The following is a 14,409-nucleotide window of genomic DNA, read 5'->3' as shown; positions in this document are numbered from 1 at the left end:
TACATTTTTTTTTAACAGGAGAAAACTTTTCTCCTCCTTTTGAAAAAGGCTCTTGTGAGGTCACACAAGTACTACTTTATGCAAATAACCATTTCGCACAAATCGTACCATCACGGCATCAAGAGATGCTGACCTAATGGCCCCCGCGCTGAAGCAGAATCACGAGGCTGTGATTCTTTCGACACCTGAGGGACATGGTGGTAGGGCCCCTCCAAAGGACAGAGGGGCTGTGGGGACACAGAGAACAGCCTCACATGGTTAGGAGAGAGAAAGCTTCGCAGAAGAAGTACCGCTGGAGCCGAGTGATCTTACAGTGTCTATTAGTTTGCCTGAAGCTGCAGGGTGAGTAATGGGAGGCTCCACACGGGTTCGTCTGCAGGCTCTCTGGAGGAAAACTACTGCGAACACTACTAGCCCCGGACACACCGCAACTGGATTCCGACCCCTCGGCTACAAGGAAACAGGTGTTTTCCAGAGACAGGATGTTCTCGGCCAGCAGCTATCCACAGCGGCACCTGAAGGCCCCTGTATGCTCCCAATGACAGGTTCCCTTCAAGCCCGATCTAGAGGAATGAGAGAGATTTAATCTGGAGGCCAGATGGTGGCGTCGAAGGCTCCAGCTACCGTGACCTCCAAACTATACCTGCAGCTTTGTTAATTAGCAAGATGGGTTTCCACGTCAACTAAGGGGTCTGCATATGTAGTACGTAACAGACAGGAGCGTTCCCGGGGTAACTGGTAACATGGACTGACTGGAAATACACAGACGCCCCCAGTCTGGTGTGAACAACAGGCTGAGAGTCCAGAAAGGCCCGGAGGCTGCTGTGTCTGTTAAGAAGGCTGCCTTGGGCTCGATGCTAGACTGGGTTCCGTACTGTCTCTGACATGGTCACCTCTGCCCCCGGGAATCTTTAGGGGAAGGTTGGGAATACTAAAGAGACATGAGTGAGTGCCTTTAATTTACTTACAAAGCTGTTTGTAGTGTCTACTTGGTTATAAATACTTGTGCGGGTGCAGAACACCAGTCATCTGGTAACCCAGTGGCAGGCAGGGCACCAGGGCCTTAGCCGGGCTCTATCGAGGCTCATGATCTACCAGAAAGGTACATAAAATTGGGGATGGCCAAAATGGCTTCATTCCGTTTGGGGGCGGGGAGGGCAAAGAGATTTCTGCACAAATACTGAGCGATTCCTGCTAAAACCTGCGAGAAGATGTATCTGCTGATATAAGTCAGAACCTGAACTTGCTGGTTTAAAAGTTTCATTACAAGAGAGTCCTATCACATCAATCTCCTGCATCTGGAATGCATCTGATGTCTCGGTAAACAGAACGGAGGTAACTGTGAACGATTATTTTCATAAGGGTAATAATGCTCCCCTCAAAGAATCCCCTTTAATACGGACCATATGGGAGCATCTTTGAAAGGAAAAGATAGTCTTCAGGAAATGATTCGTCTATAGCAGATCAAAGAAATGGAAACAAATGGGTTCTAAAAGGGGACAGAGTCTGTAGTTCCAAATATCTCCACTGCGAGAAAGGACAACGCGCAATTCCACTGCACACGTGACCTGTTTCTCCGCGTCTCGCGGCTCCTCCGGGGAGAAGTGGGGCGCTGCCCCCGGCACAAGGCCCGTCGCGTCCACAGGCGTCCCTTCGGGGATCTGGAACGACCCCCGCGTCCACACCCGGGGCACGCGGGTCCCCAGCGGGCCCGGCGCACGCAGGCCGCTCGCGGACTCCGCTGCACGCTCGGTCACGCGGCCATCGGTGCCGAGGTGTAAGACCCGGATGAAGGGGAGCCTCAGGAGGCCAGGAGCTTGTGTTCCGCCCACGGATATGTTCCCCGGGCCTGGGCCGGTGTGTGGCACCCAGAGGGCAACCGCATCCTAACCGAGTGCGTCCCGTAACTTCCAGAGGCCTCCGGCTACGCTCACACGCGAAGCGCCACGCCAGGAACTAAGGCTCGCGAGAACAGGCTGACGTCCCGCCGCGCGATCTCGCGAGGCCGCGCGAGACGGCAGGACGGCAGAGCGGCCGGCCAGCGATGGCGCGAAGGGCTGTGCGGGAAGTGAGAAGGTCGCGGCGCGGGCAGTGACGGAGGGCCGGCCTTGTCGGGCGTTTAGGAGAGACAGGAGGGCACCTGTGGACAGATGGGGAATACGTTCTGGTGGAGCGACCTGCAGGGTGCAGTCCAGTCTGGACACCGGCCACGCGGAACGGCGGAGTCCAGGAGGATTTTCGTTATTTTTACGCCTCCGCGGCCTGGCGGCTCGACGGCCTCACACACGGCCAAGACACGTTTCGAGTAGAAACGTAAGGAACACGTTTCGAGTAGAAAAGCTTCCATCTGGAATGCGTTAACTCCGAGACACCTCCATTGTGACCGCCACACGGCAAGGACGAAGGGGCACCAAGTGCCCGGCAGAGGGCGGGAGCTCAGAGCTGAATCACAGGACAAGATGTAAATTCCGGAAGACATGATTAAAAGATGGGCCTACACGGGCCCCCCGCCGACGCCGCGAGAAGCAGAGTGCTGGCAGTGCCCGCACACAGCCGCCAAAGGAGGCTTTAACCTAGCTGAGCTCCTGTCCCCTACTTTTTATGGAACCACGAAAATCGACTACTCGTAGCTTTGTGCGGCTAATGCCTCAGGATAGTTTGGTAGCTAGCTACGCTATTTATTTGAAAAGTCCTACAAATATCAATACAAAGTTGACTTTGTAAGAATTACAGCCTAAAGGCAACTATTTTTATTTTTTTGAATATTTATTGAGAGCGCGCATGACTGGGGAGGGGCAGAGAGAGAGGGAGACGGAGGATCCAAAGCAGGCTCTGTGCTGTCAGCAGAGCCCAAAGCCGGTCTCCAGCCCAAAAACCGATAGATCATGACCTGAGCGGAAGTCAGACGCTCAACCGCCAAGTCAACACTTAAAAAACACTTCTGTTTCTCGGTTGAACTATGTGTAGGAACACTGCCTTAATGAAAAATGTTTTTCTTAAAAGATTAGCTTTAAAAAAATTTTTAAGTGTATTTCTGAGAGAGGGAGAGAGAGAGAGAGAGAGAGAGAATCCAAAGCAGGCTCCGCACCCATCAGCACAGAGCCCAATGCAGGGAGGGCTCAAACTCATGAACCATGAGATCATGGCCTGAGCCGAAACCAAGAATTGGATACTTAACCAACTGAGCCACGCAGGCGCCCAAAAGATTAGCTTTTAATGGATTAGACCGAACAAGAAGTTTGGGAGGTGGAACTTCAGCTCAAAAAGGGTTTACTGAGGATTTAGACTGCGTAGGTGTTCTTGCTGGCAGGGATCTTGCCAGAAAACCACCTAAGAAATTCTTCCTGCCACTAGGATGTCAAACAAGTTCCTCCCAGAATTGTTTACATCAACCTTCAGAATAGGACGCATAAATAATAAGCTTTAAGGAGGCTCGTGTATAGTAATTACTTTGCAAATAAATTTCAAAAAGTGATTACCTTGATTCAGACATTTAAAGAAACAAGCTGGAGCAGGGGTTTTCAACCTCGACATAATGGACATTTTGGGCTGGATAATTCTTCGTCATGGGGCCCGTCCTGTACACCGTTGGATGTTTAGCAGCATCCCTGACCTCTACCCATTGCCTGAACCGAACCACCAGAACTGCCTCCAGATACTACCAAATGTCCCTTGAGGGTCTCCAATTGAGAACCGCTAATCCAGAGTATTGCAAATTATAGATTATAACCTGCTTTGGTCAATACAGAGATCTCTGTATTGACATGTGGCAGCCAACTTCTGAGATGGCCTCAGTGACCCCCAACTTCTGGTACTTCTGTCACTGTGCAGTCCCCTCCCACTCTGTATTAGGGGTGGTCAGTGTGGCCAGCAAAATACATCAGAGTATTGGCATGTGACTCCCCAATCATAAGTTTTTATTGATCTGAGAGAGCAAGCAAGACAGCGGGGGAGAGGCAGAGAGAATCCCAAGCAGGCTCCACGCCATCAGTGCAAAGCCCAATGTGGAACTCGAACTCATGAACTGCAAGATCATGCCCTGAGCCAAGGTCACATCAGATATGCTCAACCAAGTGGGCCGCCCCAGTGCCCCAATAATTTATCTCTTCCAAGCAAAGATGAGACAGACAAATAGGCACAAAATGGTTTCTCTTGAATTTAGAGCGTGCCTTGGCGCAGGGGGAATCAGAATAGACTGGCAACTTCATTTATGTGGTAAAATAAAGCATTTTCCACTAAGAAATCCTTGTAAATCTGCAGAGATTCACATACCAAAGCTGGTAGATCACTGTGTCTTCTATCCCGTGATACAGCCACTAAACACAGGGCTCTCGGGAGGAAGAATTTAAGATTTAAATGTGGCTCAGGCTTAGTGAGGATGATAAAACCCTAGAAATGAACCTTTGCTGCCCCAGATCTTTTATAAACCCTGAAGTCACAGCCATACTTTCTCCTGACACAGATATATGTTATTCCATTTTGTACCTAAAAAGCTAAAATAATGACCTAATGAACTTGGATGAAGCGAATCTTCAAATTTTGTCTTACTAGGAATAAACAACACTCTAAACAAATAGGTCCCTATTTCCTCTGTAATGTGGGAAGCCTCCCGCACTTAAATTACCTCTTCGGGTGCTGTGGGCTGAGTCATGTCCCATCTCAATTTGTTTTTTAATTTTTAAAAAATGTTTATTTTTGAAGAAGACAGAGCATGAGCGGGGGAGGGACAGAGAGAGGGAGGGAGGGAGGGAAACAATCTGAGGCAGGCTCCAGGCTTCGAGCACAGAGACCAATGTGGGGCTCGAACCCACAAACTTTGAGATCGTGACCTGAGCCGAAGTTGGAGGCTCTACTGACTGAGCCACCCAGGTGCCCCCCCATCTCAAATTCTTATGTGTAAGCCCTAACCCTCCTGCCTCAGAACAGGACTATATTTGGAGAGCGGGTTTTTACAAAGATAATTAAGTTAAAACGAGGTCACTGGGGCCTTAGTCCCACGCGACTGGTGTCCTCACAAGGAAAGAACAGGACAGATGCACACAGAGGAAGGACCATCCCAGTGGACACCAGGATGGTGTCCATCAATAAGCCACAGAGAGGGGCCCCAGAAGAAACCAACCTTGCCACACCTCGACCCTGGACCTCCAGCCTCCAATAGTGAGAAAATCAAGTTCTGCTGTTTCGGGCCCCCAGTCTGGGGTGCTCTTCAAGGCAGTCCTAGCAACTCATACTCAGGCTAGCTAGCTACCTTCGGGCTCACTTGCCTTCTGTGATTTCGTATCTAGCTGCTTCCACTGATCACACAACCCAGGCCACCAGGAAATCAACATGAACGCCAGGACTTCACATTATCCTCAGAGTAAAACGGTATGTCACGGTGATACCAGATTCCCGCAGCTTATCCATCAAGGAGTCATTAGTAAAGTCTCTTTTGATGTGGCCTGGACTTGTACAAACACTTCTAATATGAGAGGAGGGAGGGAAAACATAGAATTAACTCTAATGATTTAAGTAGAAATAACTGTAATTGAAGCCCCTCTCCAGTCTCTGGAAAATGGTCACTGAATCTTGAGAACTGTAATTCAAGGCAAGAAGTTTACAGCGGGCATGCCCATTTTGTGGAATAGGATTTTAGAGAAGATTTGGCGCCGATGCATCGATCAGGCGTAGCTGGACGGGGGACATATCGCTTAGGAGAACAGCCTCACGGAAACGGTGGTAGTTGGTCAAACAGAGGGAGAGGGGAGAGGTTTCTAAGAATTAAGAAAGCCAAATTTTTAGACAGGAGTATTTTTAGAGAGAAGTAATTCTTAGAGAGAAGTGAGAGTATTGTCGCATCCTCCTGACGTCCATACTCCATAGAAACAGCAAGTATAGGAAAGACCGTTGACTACACTGAATGCCAACTTGGTTTGTGGACCGTTTACATTCCCGGGACTGCTCTGCATGCATCTCATGTAATCTCCACGCCCTCCCAGCAACAAGTATTATATATAGATCATCCCCAAAGATGAAGAAGTTCAGAGAGGCTACTAATCATCTACCCGTACAACACACAATTATATACAGCAAATATAGGATTACAGTTACTTGCGCATTTTTTCCTTTTTAAAATGCAAATCTACTAGAAGATTTCAAAATACGTGTGACTAATCACATTTCTACAGCACTGTGCTGTCTGTACCACATCTTTTATCAGCCTCTCCCTAAAATCTAGGGAGAAAAGTACTCTCTCTGTTGGATCGCAGGAGAGGTTTCACTGGAAGTCTGAGAAGTTACAAGTTTCAGGTGCTTTCAAACTTACAAAACGAGATGAGTTATCATTTTTCACAGTCTTCGCGTTTCCAAATGATTCCAGGATTGGATTCGCTTGTAAGAGCTGCCGTTCGAGTTCCCCCTAAAAGACATTACATTACACACATAACACACACACACACACACACACACACACACACACACAAAAGCAGATTAGGTTAATCTAACATCTTTACTTCAATCCTGGGCAGAGGGAAGAAAACAAAACAATAAACTTCCTCTTTTTCTCAGTGCTTTCGTTCTGTTTGCCATCTTGTAACCTTTGTGGCTTTATTCTCAGTCATATTAGGCTCTGCTAAAGGGAAAAACATTAGCACGTGTAAAGTGACCGGAAGGGGAAGAAGAAGTCACACTGAACACAGCAGATCAATTTGAGGGCAGGGCACATAAATTAGGCAGAGAATTGTGAAAACAAAACAAACTGGTTTTCATGAAATGAAATGAAATTTAGCATGACACTTCAATTAAGGACATATTAATACTTACACTTCTGTTTATTTTTATGCTGCCTTGCTCCAATGCCTTAAGGCAGACAATTCTAATAACAACCACTATCCTGGTGGTAGATGTTTGGCATTTTTCCAAGGGCTTCACGTGATATCCTAATAATGCAGACAGGACGATGTCCTCACCTCCACTTTCAGAGAGGACGGAGATGAGGGTGCTGCTGACTTTTGCTCAAATTTAAAAGGCTTACTGTAGAGTATGTGATAGAATATAGGCTTTATGCAGTGCCCTTGCTTATGTGCAAATTTGGCTAGAAAATAGATTCCACAAACAGAAGGTAAGTATATTAATATGCGCTTTAATCATGGAACACAACAGAAAGCTGCATGGGAAAGCAGGATGCCATTTCCGGCTGTGGAAAGCACTAGAAAGTGGTGGTGTGTTCCTGGAACGTAATTTTAGAGTTGCATCATAGGACTTCCATACATCTGCTTTTTCCAAACACAAATCTTACCCCTGTGTTTTAAAATTCCACAGTGCTCTAGACCGAAAGACGGGATGTCAAACCACTAGCAGATTAGATTCTCTGAGCAGAGGAGGGATAAAAGGATCCTCACGCAAGGATCTTAAACTGCCGGCCAGTCGCTCTGTGAGCAGTGCATGATCAGATCCAAAAAGAACAAACATACACCATGCGCAGTGCTGGCGTCTAACTCTGGAACTGGACTCCTTCGCTCAGCCACAAGGGTGGGGACATGCTCCGAAGGCACAGGACCCCGCGAGGTATGCTCCCCCCACAGGGAGCATACCTGATCTGAACTGCCCAGATCTTCACAGGTGTCGAGTGCCGTCTACAATGGTGTTCAACAGAAATTGGCAGGAACTAGTCCCGTTAGAATCCGAGGGATGAACCTCCTCTCTTGGCATTCGAGAATATGCTCCCTGCAGTGGGAGTCTCCCAGGTTATGGACTTCACAGCACCAGATCATCTCTGCTGTAAAGGTTTCTAAACCTTGTAGGCTCCCCTGGGTTCTCACACGTGGTATCCCGGGCAACTACTTTGAACAACGGAGAGGCATCATTAAGAGGCATCCTTCCAGGGGTGCCTGGGTGGCTCAGTCAGTGAAGTGTCCGACTTCAGCTCAGGTCCCGATCCGTGGTTTAGGAGTCAGAGTCCCACGGCGGGCTCTGTGCCGACAGCTCAGAGCCTGGAGCCTGCTTCAGATTCGATGTCTCCCTCTCTCTCTGCCCCTTCCCTGCTCTCACGCTCTCAAAAATAAACGTTAAAATAAAAAATAATAAAAAGAGTCATCGTTCTGTAGTCTAACAGAGTGCCTTTCCCCTGGATGTCAGCAGTCACCTAGATCAATGTGCCCACGACTGGCAGCTTACAAAGCCCTAGGTGTATGAGCTCTGCAAAAATTGGGCTCTAAAGGGTTTCTTGCCCCACTCAGTCTGTGATCAACATGTAGAAACTCAGAAAAACAGTGACTTTTCGTAAGCAGGGCATTACATTTACATTAAACACCTACTGCTAGTTAGATCTAGGAACTAGGCAGAATATAGACTGCTGAGAATTACACGCCATTATCCTGCCAAATCCTAATAAAAATAATTTCAATGATATTCCACCTTTCAGCTGTTTTCCTACCGTGGAGGTTGAGTATTGCAGATCTTATTTTACTATTCCCGAGACGTGGCTACAAGGAGTCTTTTCTCCTTTGTGTGAGCACATGTGAATGTGCTCACATGTGTGATCTACCAATTCCATCCTTTCTCCTGCTGGCTTTTTAAGAACTGGCTGGAACCCCTGAACCTAGCTCAGTGTCAGATCCAGAGGATGAGCCAGGGAGTGTCTGCTGAATGAATGCGTCATCAGATCTCCTGAAATATTCTAGCAGCATTGGGGGAGGGGACAGTGCAGAGCCAAAGTGGGCAGGAAGAATCAGGCAGAGGGTCTGCAACGGTCCCCACACAACCTGCCGCTTGGGCCACTTCTGTGTCGTGGTCCTGTCCTTCTCAGGGTCGTGGTATTACTCCTCTCCCAATGGGCTGGTGACATCAATGGGACTAAGCAAAGATCTCCGTAACTCATCAGTGAATCACAAAAAGCTGACCACGAACCTACCATCCCAAAGCACAAGAAGGGTCGTAAATTAAGAAATTACCAGTGAATTTGATCATTTCTGTGCGGTGCAGTTTCACACGTGGATTAAATGGCACTAACCTCTCTCCACCAAATCATGAAGGCAGTTATAAACCATCAGGGGACGGTGACTAAGTGCTGACCCTTCCACCAGATTTGGAGGGGCAGTGGCCCTGGTCTCTATTCTGTACAGTAATGAGGAGGGTCTTTGGGGATGTAGGGGAAAATAACCGCCATCAGCTACTGAAATTGTTTCTACGGTTTTAAGTATTTAGAATCCTATGATGCTTTAAAGGTCTACCAATCATGAAGAAAACTAAACTCTTGAACTTATTATATGATATATTAATATCTATCTGCGATAGGACAGAGGAGTTTGAAGTTGGTTAAAACAAAACAAACAAAAAAGAGCTCTTTGAAAACTCCAATTGAGCCAGCAAGGCTGGGGTCCTGGGCTTTGTAGGGCTGAGCGGGTACAGATGCAGGCGTCCCAGGGCCCCTGGAGGGCTGAACAGCTCGTCGTCACGTTGAGAACCGGAGTGCCCCAGTGCCTGCTGCCAGCGTCCTGCCCTACTTCAAGGCCGCTCAGAGCAGTAGACAGGAAATCATCCAGAAGCCGCCATCCAGAGGTGGGGGGCTCGCTAGTCAGCAGGGCAGGCCTGCAGGAGTCCTTCTTTGGGGACGGTCAGGCTTTAGAAATCACTGGTGTTTGACTCTGCCCTGGGTTCAGGCTCTGGCACGGTGCTGAACGCCGTGCCAGCCTCCTGAAGGTCTGTAACAGCGACCTGCGGTGAGGGAGCCCGGCACGCAGACTGCTTCACTGGCCAAGTAGGACTTGAACTTGGTTACAAAAAGTGCACCCAAAGTTTGCAGGTAAATGCTTCGCGTTTACTGCTTAGTTACTGTGGCCTGAATTCTGAAAACTGATTTCTATTTGTTCCTATTTCCATAATAAGGATTCAGTTTTAAAGGTAAGCACGAAAGCCCGCCAGGATGGCCTAAACAGACACGACGTGCATTGGCGAGGAGACGGGGAAGATGGCAGCGCCCTCATGCTGTGCTGGTGGGAATGGGGGGGTGATTCCTCCAGATGTTAAACCGAATACTACCATAACCCAGCCAGCCTGCACCCAGGCCCACGCCCAAGGGCACGGAAAACCCAGGTCCACACAAACACTGCACACAAATGTTCCCTGGGGCGTTGTCCACGATGGCCTCCAAGTGGAAACAATCCAAAATGTCTGCCAACAGATGGATGGGTAAACACAATGGGACCCACCTACCGTAAGGGAATACCATTCGGCCAGGCAGAGGGATGGAGCATTTGTACACGCTACGACACAGATACACCTTGCAAACATCATGCGAAGGGAAAGACCACCAGGATTCTGTTCACGTAACATACGCACAACAGACAAATTCGCAGAGACAGGAAGTACACTGATGATTTCTGGGGCCTGGGAGGAAATGGGAGGGGACTCTGAATCGCCTTCTTTTTGGGGGATGAAAACACGCTGAAGTTGACTGTAGGGATTTGTGTTTAACTCAGGGTAGTGAAAATGACAACGCTGAACTGTATGAATGCGTGAAGTCTGAATCTCGATAAAGGTGTTAAAAAACACAAGGAATGAGCAGAGAGACAGAAAAATCAAGGACAGGAGCCTCGAAATGCCTTCCCTTTGTTCTTATGTTGCACACTGCTGACTAGTGACGGAAGGCCAGGCGCGTATACAAATGGTTCCTGGGAGCCTAAGTGCTGCCCGTAAAGTTCAATGTAAATTCACAAACTAGGGACGTGAAACCAAGAGAAATACCTTGTTAAGTATAGACTGCTTGCTGGCAGTCATTCTCAAAACGGGGTGAGGGAGTCCCTGGGAAGGGGGAGCGACTGCGGGCAAAGAAGTCATGTCTTGACATGGCCCTCTGCGGGGTCACCACCGCCCATGAGCATCTCCTGGTCCTCAAGGGGGCTGGACGGAAAAACTGAGGACCAGTGTTCTTCCCAGGCTTCTAGAAACACAAGCACAGCACCCACTGGACTAGACTGCTATCACAATGAACGTGGGAAAAGCAGCCCCGTGGATTCTGCGCAGAGTGAGCTCATGCAGCAGAACATGCAGATCAAGGATGGAGGGAGGTGCGGCCAGGGCAGCTGTCGCCCGTCTTTGAGCAAGTGCCCCTGGGGCCGGAGCCGATCCCAAGTCCAGGGGCGTGCATGCTACTCACACAACAGTGATCCGCTCTGGGGTTTAAAATGACATCGAAACAAAACGTCAACAGTAACAGTGTATGTATCCCACAGGGGGATTTGGGAAACCCCCACTCTGGACAGGAATTATTTAATGTGGTTCACTAGCGACCCAAGTGAACGTTAAAAGGTCATTTTAGTGTGTACCTTGAAGGCACAGAGAAAATGCCAATTTCTGGTCTAGAGGCTCCTTCTGCAGTCGGCTAAAGAGCCTTTAAATATCCTTAGGATAACAATGACTCCGTTAACCCTTCCCACTGGTACGAATGATTTGCTGTCTACAGCTGAGGACAGAATGTCACAGGCCCTCAGGAAGCACAGCTCTGCTGTCTGAGAGCATCATGAGATTTTTACGGAAGCTTTCTGAAAATCTTGGCATGTAAGATCATCCCTATAGACACTTATGATGCTTTATGTTAACAAGTCATTTCTGTAACCTTATCCTTTCCTGCTTCACATTAGCTCTGTATCACTGTGCTTGTGGCAGACAGACAGACCGAAGCCAGCCGGGGCCAGGGAAAGGGTCAAGTCCAGGACAGACGCCCCTCTCTTCTGGGGTAGTGGGAAACACTCGGTCCATGGCTGTGTTCTGTGGAGCCGGGGCGGCGGGGGGGAGGGGGGGGGGAGCATTCGATAATCAGGAAGAATTAACACTTTTCCGCTACTACCTGCCCTGGATAAACAAAATGATACCTTTACAGATTATATCAACGAGGCCCTCAGCTTAAAACACATACGGGCCATAAAAAACTTTATTAGTTGTACTTTAAAAGCACGACTTCTAGGGCGGCAGCCCCAAACTCAAAAATTTAACGTATGGCAGAAAGCGAGGCTTGTGTGTCTTGAAAGAAGAATTGAAATCATCCCACCGGGCATTTGACACACATAGCCCTGAGGGGGGGGGTCAGGCTTCATCAACAGGTGGTTCAATGTCATGATAAAGAGGGCAGAGACATATTCAAACTCATCTCGAAAACAAATTGGAAGCGAAAAGGACATGCTGCTCGCCAAAGAAGACATCTCTTAAGCAACACATTTTCAAACTCAAATTTCTTTTTCGCAGTGAATTTCACTCACAGCTGCCGGCATGGGTTTCTAAAGGACTCGATCTAGAGACAGAAATTAAGTGCAAACATTCAAGACTAAGAAGCGTAAAGAAAAGCACTTGCCTGATGCTTCACTGGTTTTGGCGATTCCTGCTGTTTGTTATAAACAGATAAACGCAAGCGTTAGCAGGTCTGGGACTTTCCCAGGGTGGTGACACAGATAAGTGCCACGTGGCCGTCCACCTCAGCGCTGTGACAGTGGGGCTGGCTGGCACTCCTTGGGGGCCAGCCACCGCCTGGGCAGGTCTACGGATTCAGGACCACTGAGCCCTTCTATTCTTACCCCCTTCCTATCATCGACCGCCCCCGCCTCTCCATCCCCGCCTCGAGGTGCTGCAGGAAGTGCCCAGGCTGCATTCTGCGCTCAGAGACCAGCTACAGACCGTCGAGGGTCTTGGCGCAAACAGGCAATCTTCAATCCACTCCTCCCAAAGCTCCGCAAGAAGCCTTGTTAGAGGCTGTTAGAAAACCTAGGTGCTATAGTGCCCCCCCACCCTGAGTGGAGGAAGTTTCTGGGTGGGGGTCGTGGAGACGAGGGGGCGGTCAGCTCCAGCTGGACGCTGAGCGGCTGTGCTTCCTCAGTCTGGTTTCTGAAATCACGAAAGAACAAACTGAGGCGTTCAAAGAGCAACGGAACGAAAACTTACAGGAATATTATGGTCCTTCCGTCCTTTGTGCGAAGAAGCAACGTGAGCAAGGTACTGAATGACTTTCTTAGTATTTTCTGTCTTCCCAGCACCGGATTCACCCCTGGAAGAAACAGCAACACAGGCTGCCTTAAAGAACGCGGAGCGCACACCTTCTGAAGTCACAGCTCACCAAGTTCAACGCAGTTGGAACAAAAATTGGTAGAAGTGAAAAGGGTACATGGGATAAAAACCGATCAGAAGCTAGAAAACTATTTTTTAAATGGTTTAACGCAAACTTTTTTTTCTTTATCTGGACATGCCAGTGAGACACGGGGAAGTGTTCATGGCACTGTTTTCTCCGTGGAGTTTGGGGGTTCCACCAGAGAAGTGATCATGTAGGACATGAGGTCACGAAAACGTTCCTTAGCCCCAGAAACCCATCCAGCGCTGGGGGTTTAACGTGGAAGAGCGGGAAGACCTCTGGGCTGCCCCCTGCTGCTCAAGGCCGGGCAAGGTTTTCTCGCTCCCCCCCAAACCGACAGACGACTGTCCCCCCCGGCCGCAGCGCCCTGTACTGATCTCGTCGCACCCCCTCCTGCCACCTGCCGGCCTCGCATCCCGGGCTCCCCGGGCAAAGAGCAGGACCCCGTGCGTGTGCGCCTGTTTACTGTGCACTTGTGTTTATTTGTGTTAGTTTCTTCGTAATCCACGGAACCTCGTGCGGTGCCTACCCATGGCCCCCCCGCAGGGTGTAGAGAGAGCGAATGAACACGGTGACTTTGGTTATGAACTGGGACAGACGCCACCACTCTGTACGCTTTAGGTTTTACACCAAGGCCAGCACGTTCCAAAGGCTGCTTTCTAGTTCTACTCAAGTACCGATCCGGAAATTCAGGAAAGCCGCCAGGCACACAGTGCTACCGAGGTTACCGCCTTCTGCTCAAATATCGCAGGGTCCGTAAGATCGGATCAAAGGGAATCGAGCTTCACAATCGATAAAAATCTCATTGGATTAAAGTAAAAAATTTGGGGGGGGGGGGCGCCTGGGTGGCTTAGTTGGTTAAGCTTCCCGACTCTTGATCTCAGCTCAGGTCGTGAGCTCACGGTTTGTGAGTTTGAGACCCGTGTTGGGTTCCGCACTGACTGTGGGGAGCCTGCCTGGGATTCTCTCTCTGTCCTTCCCCTGCTCATATTTTCTCTTCTCTCACTCTCTCTCAAAATAGATAAACTTTAAACACACACACACACCCATCCCCTGATGATTCTTAAAATCACTGGTAAAAATCTCACCGTTCATGTATTTGAGCCCCACATCGCACTCTGAGCTGACAGCGCAGAGCCTGCTTGGGATTCTTTTTCTTCTCTCCCCTCTCTCTTCCCTTCCCCTGCTCTCTCTCAGAATAAACTTTAAAAAAAAACCCTGAAACCCCAAAATGTTGTTCTACACGTAGCCAACTAATAATCCTCTAAGCCTGTTGTATCCAAGCCTTGAAAGTCTAACTCTTCTAACAAACTCCC

The 14,409-nt window shown here is 48.9% G+C and overlaps 1 protein-coding gene across 2 annotated transcripts in view; it reads right to left on the bottom strand.

The window, feature by feature from the left end:
* The window catches only part of MYH10 (myosin heavy chain 10), a 126,723-nt gene that overhangs the window by 65,766 nt on the left and 46,548 nt on the right, over positions 1–14,409 (bottom strand). Inside the window, exons 5-7 of one of the 2 annotated variants that reach the window (XM_039231495.1) lie at positions 12,910–13,012; positions 12,326–12,355; positions 6,305–6,397 (exon numbers count right to left, since the gene is read on the bottom strand). In XM_039231495.1, the coding sequence (XP_039087426.1) occupies positions 6,305–6,397; positions 12,326–12,355; positions 12,910–13,012 (226 nt within the window). The remainder of the gene's footprint in view (positions 1–6,304; positions 6,398–12,325; positions 12,356–12,909; positions 13,013–14,409) is intronic. The other variant, XM_039231494.1, reaches the window with a different exon arrangement.

The sequence above is a fragment of the Hyaena hyaena genome, unplaced genomic scaffold, assembly GCF_003009895.1.
Source record: "Hyaena hyaena isolate Hyena2069 unplaced genomic scaffold, ASM300989v1 scaffold_58, whole genome shotgun sequence".
NCBI lineage: Eukaryota > Metazoa > Chordata > Mammalia > Carnivora > Hyaenidae > Hyaena > Hyaena hyaena.
The sequence above is the reverse complement of the archived record's forward strand: the minus strand, read 5'-3'. Positions and strand labels throughout refer to the sequence as shown.